Source organism: Geotrypetes seraphini, chromosome 16 (assembly GCF_902459505.1).
Source record: "Geotrypetes seraphini chromosome 16, aGeoSer1.1, whole genome shotgun sequence".
NCBI lineage: Eukaryota > Metazoa > Chordata > Amphibia > Gymnophiona > Dermophiidae > Geotrypetes > Geotrypetes seraphini.
Genome location: NC_047099.1, coordinates 6,255,153 through 6,274,123, shown reverse-complemented (window position 1 = coordinate 6,274,123; position 18,971 = coordinate 6,255,153). Strand labels below are relative to the sequence as shown.

The 18,971-nt window shown below is 44.7% G+C and overlaps 1 protein-coding gene across 1 annotated transcript in view; it reads right to left on the bottom strand.

Annotated features, from left to right (window-relative positions):
- LMLN2 (leishmanolysin like peptidase 2) overlaps nt 1–18,971 on the bottom strand; it is a 26,388-nt gene extending 7,417 nt beyond the window's left edge. Inside the window, exons 1-6 of the mRNA XM_033924411.1 lie at nt 18,188–18,971; nt 8,596–8,689; nt 4,605–4,656; nt 3,424–3,573; nt 3,129–3,254; nt 930–1,014 (exon numbers count right to left, since the gene is read on the bottom strand). Coding sequence (XP_033780302.1) covers nt 930–1,014; nt 3,129–3,254; nt 3,424–3,573; nt 4,605–4,656; nt 8,596–8,689; nt 18,188–18,509 — 829 coding nt within the window. The 5' untranslated portion in view covers nt 18,510–18,971. The remainder of the gene's footprint in view (nt 1–929; nt 1,015–3,128; nt 3,255–3,423; nt 3,574–4,604; nt 4,657–8,595; nt 8,690–18,187) is intronic.

Genomic DNA, 18,971 nt, shown 5'->3' with positions numbered 1-18,971 from the left:
GGTAACCTTATCCTCCTGTTTGCCCGATTTTAGCCACAATTTTTCCATTTTCCGTAATTTTTTCTTAAACAATAATAATTCCACATCATATCATTTATTTGTAGATCTTATTCTTTTAGAATAGGTTTTCAAAGGTGCAATAGTGTCTAAAGTCTGATTCCTAAAAGTATTCCACTCGGTTAAAAAATTATAATCAAAATCTAACCCAGCCTTTAATTCATAATATGCCCAAAACTCCACTGGGTTGACAATTCCTCTACTAACAATTGTGATTCTCTTATCAGAATTATCAACGCATTGACTTCTAGTTAAATTTTTCTACCATTTAATGTGTAAATCACACAAACGATGATCGGACCAGATAAAATCGGACCAGCTAGATTCAAGCAGATCTATTTGCAGTGAAATACTGTCAATGGAGGAAAAAGTAACCAAATCAATGTGATGACTTTTTTGATGTGTTTTTTCCGGATTGGGTATGAAAAAAAGAAAACAAATCTTTAACCTCTACCTCAGCATGGCCTTAAAAAGAAAGCAGCAGTGGCATCAGGTCCGCAGGGATCCTCCTTTTAACTCCCGCAGACCTCATGGATACCACGCCCCCCCCTAAGATGGAGCAGATGTTTAAGGGCGTGCAGTTAAGAACCGCGTGGATCATGGGCTCCATGAGGTCCGTGCTTTACTCAGTCTCTCTGGGACATGAGCTCCCCATGGAGGAAGCAAATGTGCAGAGGTGCTAGGTGTTTTACCGCTTTTCTTGCATGGACTTTGTAGTTCAGCTTTTGAAGGAAAAATGTGTTACAAGAGCATTGTTTTGAAGATGGTGAAATTGAGATGGGGTTGCCTGTCCTGAAAAGAACAGAGTCAGCTTGTCTCTAAAAAGCAGGCAGTGGTGATGCAGTGTTGAGGCCTTGAAGCCCAGCACTCACCGCTGGGTGCATGGGAACAGTCTTTCCATTTACTGAAGAGGCCACGTGAGAACCCCAAGGTATGGAATACCTCGTGCAGTGATACCTGCAAAAAAGATGATAGGAGAGTCAAGAAGACGTGATAAATGGGTATTACAGCAGCCATTATCCATTAGGTACACCAGTATGCCTTATTTTGAATGGTGGTAACAACTGTTGTATCAATTCATGTATCCATTTGAGGAGTACTGGTCCTACCACTCCAGTTGCAAGTTCACAAGCCAGGAGTTACGATACCATTTTGTGGTTACTCTGGGTAGTGTAGCTAATTAGGCCCATCTCTGAGGCTCTCTTGCTTTCTTTGATGGTTTTCCAGTGGTATGGAGTGAAGTCTTCTTCTGGTGGTTCTCGTGGGTATTACAGATGTACACACCCATTGGCACCCCAGTTTGAGAATGGCACAGGGACAAAATTTGTCCCCATTCTCGCCCCATCCATGCGAACTGTGTCCTCATGCCCACGGACTCTGTCCTCATTTGCACAAGCCTCAAACACATTTTATATTTAAATCTTTTTATTAAAGTATAAAAAGGGACAATATTCTGTACAACTGTTTATACTTAAATAACAGACCTTCCATTATGATCTGATTTTGGTACAACCTTCTCAAAGATTCAGCTGCTTATGTTTTTACATCAGCTGAGAAGATAATTGGATAATTTAGAAAACCTAAACTGTAGTGCACAGGTGTCAAACTCAAGGCCCGCAGGCCGAATCTGGCCCACTTGGTTGTTTTATGCAGCCCACAGTGCGATCGATGCAGCGTTTTCATTGCCGCCCCCAGAGTTATCCTCTGTCCGGCTCTCTCTTCCTCACTGCCGCAGTGCACAAAGCCGCAGGCGGTGGCTCATATGCGTGTCCACCTGAACCGGAAGCCTTCTTTCTGATGTCGCAACGTCAGTGGGAAGACTTCCGGATGAGGCGCGGGCCGCATGAGGAACCGCTGCATGCGGCTTTGTGCACACTGTAGCAGTGAGGAAGAGGGAGCCGGCCAGAAGATAACACCAGGGGCGGCAATGAAAATGCGCATTGCTCAGTGGGCAGCATAAAACGGCCAGGCGGGGAGCAGGCCAGAAAGTAAGACACCCGCCAGAGGGAGGCACCTAATGGAGATAACAGCATGGAGGGAAGGTGACAACAAAGGTAGGGGGGAATGATTTTTTTTAAATTTAGTGATTGAATTGTGTCAATTTTGAGAAATGACATCTGTTGTCTATATTTTGCACTGTTCAGGAAGAAATGCATTTGTTTCTATTTCTCTGGGGGTTGTACTGCATGCAGAGTCTTGAATATTAGGATTTTGTTTGAATATATTAGTACTTTTAGTTTTTGGTCCAGTATTTGCATAGGGATTATCTGTGTTCTGGTAGGAATGAATGTTGAGAAGCATACTGTGTGCTTTGTCTAGTTTAATGTTGTGGTTAACCATTATGTGTTGTTAATAAGATTATATTCTGTGTATATATGAAAAATGAATGGAAAAATTGTGTTACAATTAGTACTATTATGGGGGCGGGGTCTGGGGCAAAGATGGGCAGGGTCTGGCCCGCGACTTAATCTGTGTTTTGAATTTCGGCCCCTTAATGTGATTGAGTTTGACACCCTTGGTGTAGTGGATGAACAGGAAAATGTTCCTTGATGCCAGCAATGATGAATGAATCTGTTGTAGTAACAGTAAGAAGCTTAAGCAGCTGGGCACATGATGGAAGGATGTTGCAGATGATAAGAGTCTGATCAGCAGACAAGCCTCTTCTTGCCACATCAAAGGCAGACAAGACACAAATGATGTCATTTAACAGTAGTTCATTAAAATCCAAAAGCAGCTTCTGCAGTCTTTTAATCATTGAATTTAGTTGCCAATTGTTTAAGATATGCTAAGTTTTACATATTGATACTAGTCTCAAATATTAGAGAATGACACGAGGACAAAACTTGTCCCTGTCCCCGTGGGCTCTGTTCATGTCCACGCCCCTGCAGACTCTGTCTCCATCCCCACCCCATGGGCTCTGACCCTGTCTCCACGAGTACCTGTCCCCACGTCATTTTCTACCCCTCAACTCTTCTTGCCCTAGCTTGCAGTTGTTCAGCCACGTGTTGTTGATGTGTGTCTCCAACAGTCCAGTCAGAGAAGCCGCTCGTGCATTTTGCCAGGAAACTCACCTGCACTATGTCCTGGTGGTCCAAGGTATTACTGGCCAGGCGGGCATGGCAGAACACGATGGCTCCTGCCACAGGGCGATCTGTGGGATCCAGCTGGCAGTACGAGGCATAGGCAATAACTGAGGGCTGCAAGAGAGAGGGAGAGACAGATCGGAGCAGCAGATGTAGTAACAGGGAGTGGGTGGACCGCCCTGGATGCCGTCTTGGTGGGACCACTGGTGCTGGCTCCGCCCCACGCCCCACGCCACACTCACACCCTCCAATTTAAAGGCCAACATAAGAGCTCCTCTCTTACCTCCTGATTGCACTTCTCCGTATTTGCCACCTTCAGATAGAGGAGAAAGTCTGCATCAGGCACCCCTGCCCCATCGTGCTTCACAACTTCCCGTGGAACGGATCCGTGTTCTGGCCAAATGGAAAGCCCAGCCAGATGATCATCGGGGATCTGCAAAAGAAGAGCAAGATCTGCTAGGCTGGAGAGCTCACGGGCTTGCAAATGAAACGGTGTAAACATTCCATGTGCCATTTAAAATGTCAAAATATTATAGTCCCACACAGGGAAAATAGTCACTGGAGAAAGGACCTCAGTGTCTCTCAGGATACCACAGCTTGAGTATCCATAAGACTTAACCTGCCTTCGAACTATTCAATTTGAAGGCAGGAGGCACATCCTCGGTCGTAAAAACTCCACCATACAGAAACTGGCTACTATTCAAATTATCTATAGATAATATAAAATCGGATGTATTTGTGTGTGTGTGTGTGTGTATGTATGTTCCAGCATAACTCTGAAACGCATGGACAAATTTCAACCAAACTTGGTATAAATATCACGTACTATCTGGGAAAAAATACTGTGGGGGTGGGAAGGAGGTGATGTAAAAATGATAAAAAATGACAGATATTAGTGTCTAACCCATAGTTTTCAGGCTCGCTGAGATGAATACTGACACTCCCGATGCCCTTTAAATCCAGATTCAGCCCCATAGAGAGGGACATTCTTGTGGGAAGGGGGAGACATGTAAAAATAATCGAAAACGACAGATATTAGTATATAATCCATAGTTTTGGGGCTCACTGAGATGAATACTGACATTCCCGATGCCTTTTAAGTTCAAGGTCAGCCCCAAAAACAGGGCCATTCTTGCTGCTAAAAATGAAGATGTCCACAAAATAAGCAATCAAATACTTCCCGTTTTACCAGGCGTAATCACTGAATACAAGTCTATTGATGCTGGAAGATTGGGATAAATATCTGGGCAACGCCGGGTAATCAGCTAGTTAATAATAAGACAAAATATTCATAATAAGCCAGAGTCACTTATCTGTAGTCAAAAAAAGTTCCCTTGTCATCCAGTACTTTTTGGAAAAATCAAAGGCTGGTGCAGCTTATCACGGTTGATCCCTCTTTACAGCTTTTGGATTCCCCAAAATTACATAGTCCCCAATCTCCCCATATTAAGAAATGAAGAATACCGTAACTTCTAGGCAAGTCTCGCTGTGGTAATTGGGGTTCAGGTAGCCGCACCTGTAAGAGAGAGACAAATCTTAAGATATTGACCTTGCTGCAGACATTTTATTTACTGTATTTTGATTTCTAACCCATCCTCCCCGAAGCTCAGAACAGGTTACATAAGAACATTCACAATGCAGACATATTACAAAAGTGCAGACATTTTACAGAGATGAAGGTCATGACTGGTCAAGGGGTAGTGGGTACATAGGGGGAAAAGTGTTGAAAATTCACAGAGACTAAGGGGCTCAGAGGAAGGAAGAGAAAGGGAGAGGCAGTCTGTCAAGAGTCTGTTTAGCTGCTCTTCGGAACGTCTTTAGTGAGTTATGAGATCTTATCTGATCAGGCAACTGGTTCCAGAGCTGAGGGATGAAATGACTGTATGAGCGTTTCCGGGCCATTTCCATGTGGAGAGATTTTCCTTGTGGGATGCACAGTCATCTTTCCGCGGCTTAGCGGAGGGAGCGATTGGAGGTGTACTGTTGTAGTTTGGAATCTTGACACAATCCTAGACGAAGAAAAACTGTGTGATCCACACCAACACGGGTTCACCCAGGATAGATCCTGCCAATCTAATCTGATTAGCTTTTTTGACTGGGTTACTAGACAACTGGACGCCGGAGAGTCACTGGACGTGGTATATTTGGACTTCAGTAAAGCATTTGATAGCGTCCCTCATCGAAGATTACTGAACAAGCTGAAATCGATAGGATTAGGAGACACTCTAACTACTTGGGTTGGAGATTGGTTGAGCGGTAGACTTCAGAAGCTGGTGGTGAACGATACCCCATCCGAAGCATCGGACGTGATCAGTGGAGTGCCGCATGGCTCGGTCCTGGGCCCAATTCTATTTAACTTATTCATAAGAGATATGACGCAAGGACTTAGAGGAAGGGTATCACTGTTCGCCGCCGACGCCAAACTTTGCAACATAGTAGGCAAAAGTTTATTACCTGATAATATGATACACGACCTACTGTTGCTGGAACAATGGTCAACTACTTGGCAGCTAGGCTTCAATGCTAAAAAATGCAAGATAATGCACCTGGGTAAGAGAAACCCGCGTAGAACTTATGTACTAAATGGTGAGACCTTGGTTGGGACCACAGCGGAATGCGACCTAGGGGTGATCATTAGTGAGGACATGAAGGTTGCCAATCAAGTGGAGAAGACTTCCTCCAGGGCAAGACAAATGATGGGGTGTATCCGCAGAGGTTTCGTCAGCAGGAGACCTGAAGTTATGATGCCGTTGTACAGAGCCATGGTGAGGCCTCACTTGGAGTACTGTATTTAGTTTTGGAGACCACACTACCGAAAGGACGTGCTGAGGATCGAGTTGGTTCAGCGAACAGCCACCAGGATGGTCTTGGGGCTCAAGGATCTCACGTATGAAGAAAGATTTAAAAAATTGCGGCTGTACTCACTTGAGGAAAGAAGAGAACGGGGAGATATGATTGAAACATATAAGTACATCACGGGACGCATTGAGTCAGAAGATGATATCTTCTGGTTCATGGGACCCTCGACCACCAGAGGGCATCCGCTGAAAATCAGGGGAGGGAAGTTTCATGGCGACTCCAGGAAGTACTTCTTCACCGAAAGAGTAGTGGATCATTGGAACAGACTCCCAATCCAGGTGATAAAGGCCAGCAGCGTGACAGATTTTAAGAGAAAATGGGATACTCATGTGGGATCTTTAAGGGAGTAAATTCAGGGGAGGGGATACTTGGAATGGGCAGACTTGGTGGGCTATAGCCCTTTTCTGCTGCTTTTTTCTATGTTTCTATCTGGTGACTTTAGGTGGGTTTTTGTGACTTAGACCAGTGGTTCTCAATCCTGTCCTGGAGGACCACTAGGCCAATCGGGTTTTCAAGCTAGTCCTAATGAATATGCATGAGAGAGATTTGCATATAATGGAGGTGACAGGCATGCAAATCTGCTCCATGCATATTTATTAGGGCTATCTTGAAAACCCGATTGGCCTGGTGATCCTCCAGGACAGGGTTGGAGACCAGTGACTTAGACAATGTCCAAGTTCCGTTGATTGTGAGCTGTATAACTTTCGGTTATACATGAACGATTAAGTCTAAGCCGGCCCATGTCCCACCCAACTCCTGCCCTCGACGCTCCTCCTCAAACGCCCCGTTTAGCTTTGGTCGTTCAGCGGCACTATGAAGGCCTAGGTCGTTTAAAAATATGTCCAAAACCCGTTTTTATTATCAGCACTTGGACGTATTTGGGAAATGTTCGTCCAAGTGCCGACTTAGGCCGGTTTTTGGACGTTTTTCCTCTTTCGATTATAAGCCCCATAGCGCACCTTTGTAAAAGAGGGCCTATGTCTGTGCTGTTGTCACCCGCATAGATGTTTGCTATGAGGGCTAGAAATGTTAAAAAAAACCCCAAACAAACTGAAAACTCCAAAGCTAAAAGCAGCTTTCACAGGACTGGACTCTGTCACACAAGCTCCCCCAAAAGGGTTGATCCTCTTGGGCAAACCTCATCTAACCAGGAGAAGAGAAATGGGGCAAAGCCCTGCTTCCTAGAGCCACTGTATGGTAGGGGCAAAGTCAATGACATCATCTTTCTTCTCTCCCTATACTCCAGTAGTTGTTGCATGTTTTTAGTGAATACAGATGAACCGGAAAAAAAATTTTTTTGTGGGTTTTCTTTTTTTTGCTTGCTGATAATAGTGTGTACCCTTTTGGAAAAGATGTGCTTTCTTTTCCCAATAGCCTGTGCATGCACAGTGGTTCAAATGGATGCACTATCGGGAAGTTAAAAGGGGATAGATTCCATACAAACGTAAGGAAGTTCTTCTTCACCCAGTGGTGGAAAACTGGAATGCTCTTCCGGAGGCTGTTATAGGGGAAAACACCCTCCAGGAATTCAAGACAAAGATAGACAAGTTCCTGCTGAACTGGAACGCATACAGGTGAGGCTGGTCTCAGTTAGGGTGCTGGTCTTTGACCTAAGGGCCACCGCGTGAGCGAACTTCTGGGCACGATGGACCACTGGTCTGACCCAGCAGCGGCAATTTGTTTGTTCTTAAGAATGTACACTCTTTTAAAAGTACGCAGACTCGGTGACTTTCTTTTCTGACTTTCAAGAAATTCCTGCAAACGACTTGATACCGCTAGCTCCTTCCCACTTCCCAATACCTTCCTGATTCCCCAAAGCAACCTCACCTACTCTTTATCTCCTCTAGAAATTACCAGATATCGTCTTGTAATACATTTTTTGTAATTCGTTTGTAATCTGCCGTGAACCGCAAGGCAATGGTGGAATAGGAATCTCTAATGTAATGTAAAATGGCCAAACACACACACACACAAAGAACCAATGAAATAAACTTTTCTGGAAATGACACAAAACAAACATTGTATGGCTGCTCAGTGGTGTAGTAAGGGGGAACAGACACCGGCATCTCTCTGCCTCCCCCCCCTCCAAAGCCATGCTGGCGCCTTCCCTACCCCACCCACAGTATCTGTTTAAAATCTTTGAGAGCGCGAGCAACTATTCTAGCCTGCTGCTTGTGCTGGCTCCCTCTGAAATCACTTCCGGGTCATGGGGCCAGGAAGTGATGTCAGAGGGATAGCCAACGCCAACACGAGCAGCAGGCCACAGAAGCTGCTCATTCTGGGAAAGATTTAAAGAGATACGGAGGTGGAAAGGGGTGGCGTAGGGGCACTGATGGAACAGAAGTTGGCGCAGAAGCCACGGTGGGGGGGGGGGGCAAAGGGAGTTGCCACCACCCCGGGCTTCTCCTACCCTTGCTACTCATCCTTACTAGATAGCATCAGCCATAACTATGCACCTGGTGGCAGGAGAAAATCTGAGCAGTGCTATGTAGAAAAAAAGTTGCCCCTAAATGAGCCATGGGATTGGAAGCTAGCCCCCATGAATGTGTCACACGATTCGAATCCTGGCTGGAAGGATGAAGCAGATAGAACTGACCTGTTGTGGTTCTCAGCAGTAGCGTTCCTCCAGACCGAGCGACAGTATTTCTTTATGTCCCGGGTTAGGCGCAGACGCCCAGGCACGGGATTCACTGAAACAGAGAGAGGATGAAATTTGTTCTTTGAAAATATGGAGTCATGTGATCTGCATCAGATGTGTCTAAAGAGCACTAAGTAACTCTGTCCTTCAACATTTGGACGTATCCCCTCTCCAACAACGTCACTGCATGGGCCTCTTACCTTGCAAATCGCCTTGAAGCTGTGACGTAAGTGTGATTCAGAAATTCTGATTAGGTTAGATGGCCCGGTAGAGGCACTCCTTTAGAGCTTGCGATTTGGGCAGATTTAGATTCATTTGCAATGTAGCTGGAAAAGGGGATTAAATATTGTTGCTTCATATACCACCAATAACATCCTAAGCGGTTTAGATTAAAATAATAAAAATTATATACAGTACTTACAAGGGAGGGTAATACAGACTTATTTATTTATATTTAAAGGATAAAAGGGGAGATTTCACATGAGACATTAGTAGAACCGCGAGGGTTACATTGTTTCAAAAAGAAGAGGATAGGGAAAGGACCAAATAAGCCTGAGCTAACACCAGTGGTTCCCAGGATATCCCTAATGAATATGCATGAGAGAGATTTGCATACCTGTCACTTCCATTATGTGCAAATCTCTCTCATGCATATTCATTAGGGATATCTTGAAAACCCGACTGGCTGGGGGTCCCCCAGGACAGGATTGGGAACCACTAAGCTAAGCTAAAGACATAATCTCAGGCTCATTCCATTGCCCCCCCCCATCCCCCTGTTTTGACAACAGCTACGAAATGTGGATCAGGGTGCAAGCGTTCCAGTTTCCCACAGAATTGTGGGAAACTAGGGGACCAATAGCAGGAGGGCTGAGATGGGAGTTGGGCTGGGGCTGGGGAGCTAACCACCATCTTCCTTTCCTGTAGGTGGATTTTGCCATTCTTTTGTGCTGAGGAAACGAAAAGCAGTGCTTCATATTATATCCACCACCTCCTACTGCCAAGCCCAGACTTGAGGACTGCATTGTGTTGAGGTGTCCAAATTCTGATAGATACAAATACATTTGTACAGGATCTCAATGTGATTTTAAGCTCCAAGTCGGGGCCTGGGCCTGGCAGTGAGAGGAGAGAGATGTGACCCAAAGCATCACCACTTCTCTAGGGAAAAGGGGAAGAAAGATGAGAATGAAGGGTGAGGGAGATGACTACAGATGAATAAAACAAGGATGTGAGGGGTCTGCGAATGAGGGGGAGAGAGGTCTCCGTGCACGGAAAGAGGATTGTGAAAAGTTTTCTGGCAGAAGAGAGAGGGTGGGATGGATAAGAGACCGAGGCCTCACTCTAAAATCCTGTTCTAAAAAGTTCACATGGAAATAGGTTCATGGAAATCCCAACAGATCAGTTGTTGGAGAAAGCGAATGACACGCGCATGATAGTCCGCAGCTAGAGGCATAAATGTAGGCATGCGCGCAGGGAAAGCTACATCGTAGGCACATATGAACATCGATCAGGCTTGCCTTATTGAAGTGTATCAATGGCGGACATCATTAGCGCACATCGAGAGGATGGAGAACTACCAGGAAACCATGCAAATGTGGAAAAAAAACACAAGAAGCTCGTATTTGCTTATTTTTTTTCTACACGGCTTCTGCGGGACACAGCTTACGTTTCCCCCTTATTGGTTATCAGTTGAGAGGTGAATTAAGCTTAAATCAGCTTGCATAGTTCATCATATACAGTACTCCTCTGATATTGATGAGGGTTCTATTTCAGGAAACCTCGTGAATATCAAAAAACCGTGCATACGTTTTTTTTTGCCTGGGGAGGCAGGAGAGGGCGGCTGGAGCGCTGGCGAGTGAAGGAAATCACTCGTGGTATGCTCCGACCGCCTTTTCCTGTACTAAAGTCAGGCCACACCAATCAGGAGATGCTTTGACACGCAGCTCCTGATTGGTGTAGCTCGACTTTAGTACAGGAAGAGGCGGTAGGAGAATACCGCGAATATGTGAAACTGCGAATTCATGGGGGAACACTGTAATACAGACTAACTCTTCAGATCATCTGATTTTGCTTTCTTCTCGTTTGCCTCATTCTTCCACCAGATTCTGTGGTACTTTATTACTACATTTTCCACAGATTAGATTATAAACAGCAAGAAACAACAACAAAGGTGCCCAATTGGTGCTCAGCCTCTTTTCATTATACTTGACTCGACACGATCGTGTTTCGGCTCAAGAGGGCCTGCCTCAGGAGTCTTGTCGAGTCAAGTATAATGAAAAGAGGCTGAGCACCAATTGGGCACCTTTGTTGTTCTTTCTTGCTGTTCACTGGTGTGAAGGCAGATTCTCCTGTTTGGTTTCTGTACGATTATAAACAGCAGCTCAGTTCCTCTTTTACTTATGCTGCCATTACAATTTGGGATAATCTACCTGTTTACATTAACATAACATAAAAATCAACTTATAGACCTCATAACCGTGAAGATCTATGCGGTTTACAAAAATTTAATCTAGATCACAATAAGAATCTAAGGAATTTAGTTACCCAAAAATCTAGTGAACAAATAAGTCTTCAATTGTCTTCTAAAGTCTGGATAAGACGTCGTAGATAGAAAACAATAATTGTTTAAAGTCTTTATCCCAGAGGGTGGCCTGATAAGACAATGTGCGTTCATGATATTTTTAAAACCTACATCCCTTCGCTGAAGGGTAAACATACAGAGCACGTGCATGACCGGTTATGACGTACAACCAAGTTTGAAAAGAATTCAGGCCTCTTTAGGTAGCCAGTGTAATTTATGGTAAAAGGGGGACCCATGATCATGTTTTTTCAAAAACCAAAACTCAATCTCACCGCTGTGTTTTGTATGAGTCGTAATCGAGAGATGTTCCTTTTTACTCCTGCGAGATAAACTAAGGGCCTCTAAGTTCTATCAAGCTAGCAGTTTTTAGCGCAGAGAGCCGCGCTGAATGGCCCATGCTGCTTAGTAAAAGAGGGCCTATGGTTTTTTAATTTCCTTTCTGAAAGTTCTGCAATCTGACACTGCAAATAGAATTCTAATAATATCAGGGACCAGGTTTGCAAAAGACCCTCAAGCATTCCCTTTTGTTTAAATCCTTAATTGCAGGGTAAGTAAATGGGTTCTGGGCTCGTATTGACCTGGACTTGTACCTCTGGACGAAACGTTCATTCAAGTAGGTTGGAGCAAAGCCATTCAGAGCTTTAAAAAGCAGGAGCAGAATTTAAATACAATCTGCTCTAAGTAGGCGGAGGATATGTGATCATTTTTGCTGAGAGAGAAGATCAGTGTAAATGCCGTGTTTTGTATGGTCTATAATTTTATCATTATAGCGAGACAAGGTAGATATAAGATGTTGCAATAATCCAAAAGTCCCAGATGCTAAACCGGTTAGATCTTGTTTAGCGTCGATTGTTAAAGGTAAACGTAGAGTATCGGAGCTTGAGTGAGAGATAAGGCAGAAGATGAAAAGATATTGCAGCATCGAGGGAGCGAGAGAGAAAATAATTAGTGGAGGCGTCCAAGAGGGCAAAAACGAGAGTAAGAGAAAGTGAAAGAAAATAGAAGGAGACAAGTGAAATGTAGAGTGAGAAAAGATAAAAGGAATGGAAACAATAACAAAAAAAAAGGCTGGGAAATTATTTTCATAGTAACCCAGTAGATGATGGCAGATAAAGACCTGCCCAGTCCAACAAGATAAGCTCATTGCATATAATATGATGCTTTATAAATAATCAAACTGTACAACTTTTGCCAGGTACTTGTGACCTGGATTGGCCACTGCTGGAAAGAGGATGCTGGGCTAGATATATTCTTATGAAAGTAGACCCTGTAAGACTAAATTCCTATGTGGACAAATATGTTTTGGAAATCAGGCCACAGTGCTTGAATGTGTCATCTTTGATTTTGCACTATATATATTTCCTTTCCGGGCATTTAACGATTAGGGTCCTCAAAATAAAGATACCGCAATTCAGGTATCTTCCTGAACAAACACCCCTTAGTACAGCTTCGATCCTCACTTTGTGTGGTGATGCGTCAAAAGTGCGCCAGACTTTGGTGCGCTGACAATCCTGCGGTGACATTTGCATGCAGGAAATATGCGCACTGCCACTTCTACCGTTTTTAAGCCTTTCCGTTAGCGCTGTGAGGAGGGGTGGGGGGGAACCCCCACTACTTTTACAAGTCCTTGCGTTCCTGTGTGTGTGGGGGGGTGTTGGAGCGAAACCCCCCCCACTACACTGAAAACCCCATAACAGCAAAAATGGAAAGGAAAATGGGAGTGCAAGAACTTGTAAATATAGTGGGGGGCTTCCCCACCCACCTCCTCACAGCGCTAACAGAAAGGCTTATAAGCGGTGGAAGCTGCGGCATGCATATGTCCTGCATGCAAGTGTCACTGCGGGATTGTCGGCGTGCCAAAGTCTGGCACACTTTTGATGGTGTACCCTCTGTGTTCAATAACTTTTCATTACACAGAGCTTTATGTGTTCTATCATCACCGGATCATATCTTAATTTTCATTAAGTTGAACATCTTTGATGCTGGACATATACAGTGTTCCCCCGCTGATTCGCGGTCTCAGTTATTCGCGGTATTTTCTGGCTGCCTCTTCCGGTCAGAAAATACAGGGAATGAGTCCGCGAATCAGCTTTCTGCACAGCCGATTTCTCCTCCCAGCTCCCGCTCCTGCCTTTTTACAGACTCAAAACCGCATTTGCGGTTTTTCAAAATTTGCGGTTGTTCCTGGAACGGAACCCCCGTGAATTTCAGGGAGAACTGTACTAGACATCCACACTTCATGAAATGACGCAGGTAACTTCACAATGTATCTGGTCACGGAAGGTACAAAACCAAAATTTGCTTGGAACCTATCCATCAAATTTGGCATCTAAAATGGCACTAACTTCCAGAACTTAAATAGCAAGAACCCTACCCAAGAGAAGCAAACGCTACACTTTCCCCTCTGTATTCGCGGGGGTTAGGGGCAGAGCCGGCCCACAAATATGGAAACACCGCAAATAATATTCGGGCTGGTTCTGCCCTTATTCCCCGCTTCCTCTGGCTATTTTTAGCCCAGTGAGCCCCCCCTTAAGCCTTACCTGGTGGTCTAGTGGGTTTTCAGGGCAGGAGCGATCTTCCCACGCTCCTGCCCCATGCAGATCGCTCACAGGAAATGGCTGCCTTGAGCTCCCGTTGTCTCTCGAGCCATTTCCTGTGAGTGATCCGCATGGGGCAGGAGTGTGGGAAGATCGCTCCTGCCCTGAAAACCCACTAGACCACCAGGTAAGGCTTAAGGGAGGGGGGCTTACAGGGCTTAAAATAGCCCAAAAAATGAGTCATTTTTTTCCATTTAAAACCGCGAATAAGCAAATCCGTAGCTACGGAATTTGTGAATATGGAGGGGGAAGTGTATACCAATGCCTTGCACCCTGGGCTCCATTTTGCTAAAGGCATGGCACCCCTCCTCCTCCTCTCTGCCCTACCCCTCCTCTCCTTGCTGCACATGCGTGCCCCTTGCCTTCCCCCCTACCTTTTTTACTTCCCTGGCATCGGCGTTCTCTCTGATGTCAGGTGGGAATGTTTCCATTTTTGTTTTTGTGCTGTTGCACTGAATATCGAATCTGGATTTATGTAGTTCTCGAGTCCTAGCGATTTGATGAATTGCGGATCTAAAAAGAAATCGGTTTTGTGCTAGTCCAGAAAGGTCCTCCAGCGTCCTCCCCATGGTTGTTTTCAACGTGTCCAGCCATCTGGCTGCAGGTCGCCCTCTTCGGTTCATAGCGCGCAAGACGAATGCACACGGTCAGATGCATGCAAGTCTTTATAGCGCTGAGTTGTCTTTGCGCATTTGTCTTGCGTGCATTTGTCTTGCCACCGCTCTCTTCGCCTGGTTCCTTCAATCTTCCCAAACATATTGTCCTTCTCCAATGATCTCGCTCTTCTGATGGTGTGACCAAAATAAGACAGTTGTAACTTCATCATTTGGGATTCAAGTGACATAGCAGGAGTAATCTAAGGAAATACTTTTTGACAGAAAGGGTGGTAGATGCGTGGAACAATCTCCCGGAAGAGGTGGTGGAGACAGAGACTGCATTTGAATTCAAAAGAGCCTGGGATAGGCAAGTGGGATCTCTCAGAGAGAGGAAGAGATAATGGTTACTGCGGATGGCCATTTGGCCTTTATCTGCCATCATGTTTCTACGTTTCCATGATGTCTTCCAGACTCGATTTGTTAGTTCTTCTGGCGGTCCACACACACCTAAAATCCTTCTCCAGCACCAAAGCTCAAATGAGTCAATCTTCTTTCTGTCTTGTTTCCACAGTGTCCAGCTTTCGCATCCGTAAATGACCACTGGGAAAGTGAGTGCGTGGACAAGTCGGATCTTTGTTTGGAGCGTTACCTCCTTGCCTTTGAATACTTTGTCGAGAGCCTTCATTGAAGAGCGACCACTGCTATTTCTAATTTCAGGTCCCTTAGACATTGTGGTGAGACATTCTGGGAATGTAGAGCTTTTTTGGTTCTAGAGCTGAGTGTAATATTTAATAGGATTGCTTTTTCCTAGCTAGGGTTGTTGCTTTGTAAGTCGCAATAGTTCGTACCATTTTGGCATGCCGGGTTCCCCCCCATTTTTTTCTTTTTTCCCCTTTCTGGTTTTTTTTTAATCATTTTTCATTACAATTCTTACAGAATAGCAAACAGGAATTGGAATTTATACAGACATTTATAATCAAATAATAAACATAATATTCAATCATTAACCCTTTAGCCCACATTAGAGGACGATCTCTCTTCTTTTAGGGGTCGTTTTACTAAGGCGCAATAACTGATTTAGCATGTGCTAACAATTAACGCACATTAAAAGCAAAGGCGTACATTAATCTTTAGCACGCGCTAAATCGGTTAGCGTGCTTAGTAAAAGCACCCCTTAGGGCTAGATTCATCAACCTGCCCAGTCGGGCCCGATCCGGGCAGGTTCGACAAATTCTGGAAGCTAAAATATGTAGATGGGGGCGATCGGAGGAACGCCCCCATCTGCGGCACGGATCACTGTTGTGTGATCCCCGCGCAAATGGTCTGCGCTTGCCTGGCTCTCCTGCTCTTCCCTTCCAGCCAATCTTGCGCTCAGACTCTCCTGCTCGCTGTCGCCTTCTCTGCAGTGCGAGCCCGCGGGTTCCCGCTTTAAACCCGTGGGCTCGCACTGCAGGGAAGGCAGCACGAGATCAGTCTGGGCAGCGAGAGGAATTTGGTTTCTCTGTTGTGATCTCTATTTTACAGGTTCCCTTTTCCTGGGCTTATAGGATTAGTCAGAAACCACTTCACAGGTCATGGACCTGATGGGCCACCGCGGGAGTGGACCGCTGGGCGCGATGGACCTCTGGTCTGACCCAGTGGAGGCAACTTCTTATGTTCTTAGCAGTTTCTTTTTGGACTTCCAGTTCAACTAGAACCAGAGCTGGGATCTAGTTCATTGGTTGCTGGCCATGCACTGTGGCATCTTTTATTCATGAACCTCTAGTCCGTCCCCGGCCCCAGGGCTTCTGCAGCCCCTGAAACAGTGAGATCGGTGGCGATGCTGGAGGGTAGGTGCTGGAGAGTAGGAAAAGAAGGTCTGAGACTGGTCCCCAGCAGTCGCTTCTGGAGCTGATCGGCCAGCCCAGTCGGATCGTGAAATGTGTGTTGTGAATTGCATCCCTGCCTCATTTGCATGCACGGATTTGAAGCGGATCGCTGGAGAGGTTAGTGAATGGGGCCAGAGGGAAATTTGATCGTAAAGGGGTCACAAACTGATTGGTACATGATCAGTTTGCTTTGTGAATCTAGCCCTTAGTTGGGAAATAAAATAGTAAGCTAATACTAAGAGTTCTTGATAGATCCTCACTAATCAAAAAAGGAATTAAAAATAACTCTCTACTATAAATTGGTGATAATTGTTTCATATACTCCTCAAAAAAACGCCAGATTAATAATTAACTATGATTCTTTCGAGACTTGATTACTGTAATGCCCTTTATCTTGAAATAACAAAGGTTAGATGTAAAGCGTTACAGGTTACACAGAACGCGGCAGCAAGATTGATACTGGGTTTGCCCAAATATGATCATATTTCCCCTCATCTCCAGAAACTCCATTGGCTTCTGGTCGCCTTCAGAATACAGCATAACATTTTAATGATTTGTCATCAATTTTTGTACGGAAATATCTGAGACGACCGTGAACCCAAGGTTGGTTGATACTGGCAAAAAGACTCTGCTGTGCAGGAGTTAAGTTTTGGAACTCTTTGGTAGGACAGATACGGAATTGTTGTGAGAGGAGTATATTTAGAAAATTACTCAAAACTTTGCTGATGATTTCTTTTAGTCAAACTCTCTTCTTAGGTAAACTTGATGAACTGTTTGCGATCCACAGTTATAATATTAATTTGTATCCATGACACGATATTAATGTTTATCTCTTTTAAGGTTTGTTTTTATGTCAAGCTTTGCTAGCATTTTTCAGCTATGAGTTTTAGGCCTTATTGTATGCATATTTCATGATGTTTTAAGATTATGTATGCATACTTTGTTAACTGTTTAGTTGTAAACAGTATAGAAATTTTTTAAATAAATAAAATAACTCCGTTGTTGCTCATGCAAATTTAAAAATTGTTCCAAGTGCATTACATCCCAAAATATTAATTCTTGAAACTTAATTATACATTTACATGGAAATTTTAAGTAGAAGGTAGCACCGAAGGTTAATAATCTAGGTTTCAACAATGAAAAAAGCCCTTCTTCTCAATTGTGTGGCTTTAGCCACATCTGGAAATATCAACATTGTGTCACCACAAAACTTTGCCACCGTATTCTTAAAATAAGTTCCCATAATAAGTCCTTTATTCATCTCATTATAGTATCTGCGGTTGGCAAACCCAGTATCTCTTTGAAATACTTCTATAACAATATCTCAGGTGTTAATAGACGAGTTACCGGGAAATTAATCAAACGCAGATTTCTAGAACGATGTCAATTTTCCATAGTTTCAGGTTTAGAATGGACAACATAAGAATCTTTGACTGTAGTAGAGGAAGAAACCTACAGAGTGGAAATATGTGATTCAGACACCATTATTCTTGGCACACCGACAATTGCGCCCTGTGAAATGCGCACACCAATCTGAATCTGCCATAAGTGGATATCTGGAAGGTCCTGATTTGCTCAGACACCTCAGGCCCCGTCCCTTGGGAGGGGCTTGAGGCAGTCTGAGCAAATCAGGGCCTTCCAGATATCCACATATGTAAAGGGTTCCCATAATCATAACCTAAACCTTACACTAACACTAGATACCAAGTGAATATTTTAAGTGTAATGAAAGGAGGGTTCCCCCACCCCCCTCAAAAAAGAGGGTTACTTCGTAACACTCAAAAACAAACACTGTGGATTGTGATCGGGGGCGCATTTGCCGGGTCACCTCCCATTCAGTGCGTGCAATTGTCGTGTGCGCATTTGACGGGTCAGATTTGAATCCACACCCTTCCTCTTTCTGCCACTTACCTGCCAACACTCCTGCGATGGTCTGGGTCACTTCCCGCAGTGCTGCTTCCAGGTGGTCTTTCTGCTGTGTGCTCAGCTCCACAGTCTGGGCTGGGGGGTACCAGGTTCTGATGCGGATGGGGAGGTGCTGGGGCTGGGAGAGGGCTCTCGGGGCCCTGCGTCCAAGTCTTTGTACATCTGGTGGACTGAAAGGGTGCAGGTGGACAACGTTAACTTCTCTCTGCACGGCATCATGGATGCAACTAGAGGCAGCCAGAGAAAAGGTCAGGAGACTGAGGAAAGTGTGGCTTGCATGTTTGGCTCTTGGCCTCACACTCAGCATCACTTCTTATGACCCGAACAGATCCTTGCCCCCTCACTGCTCTTTACAACCTGATGCTTGACTGCTGTATCCTACGATTCATTTTTTTTTTTCTGATCACTTCATAGTTACTCTTTGTCTCTCTTTGTCTCCTGCATGCGGGTTCCTGTGCTTCTCCACCGCTTGTATGTCACAGCAGATTCACATTCCTGCTTCACACAGGGGAGGGGGGGGGGGAAGGATTTTTCCTATCCTGTGCTTAGAAACTGAAATATTCCCTTTGTCTCTGTCCTTCTTTTTACATCAGTCCCAGCTCAGAGACTGAGTTTCTTCCCTTCCTTTCCTTTCTCTTTCTCCTTCCCTCCCTTCCTCTCTGTCTTGCCTTTGGGAATGTAGATCACTTTTCCCTGGAGTCTGTATGTTGCTTGGGACTGGACAAACAGGTTTCACGGATGGCCAGGAAGTTAATAATCAGGGAAGGGT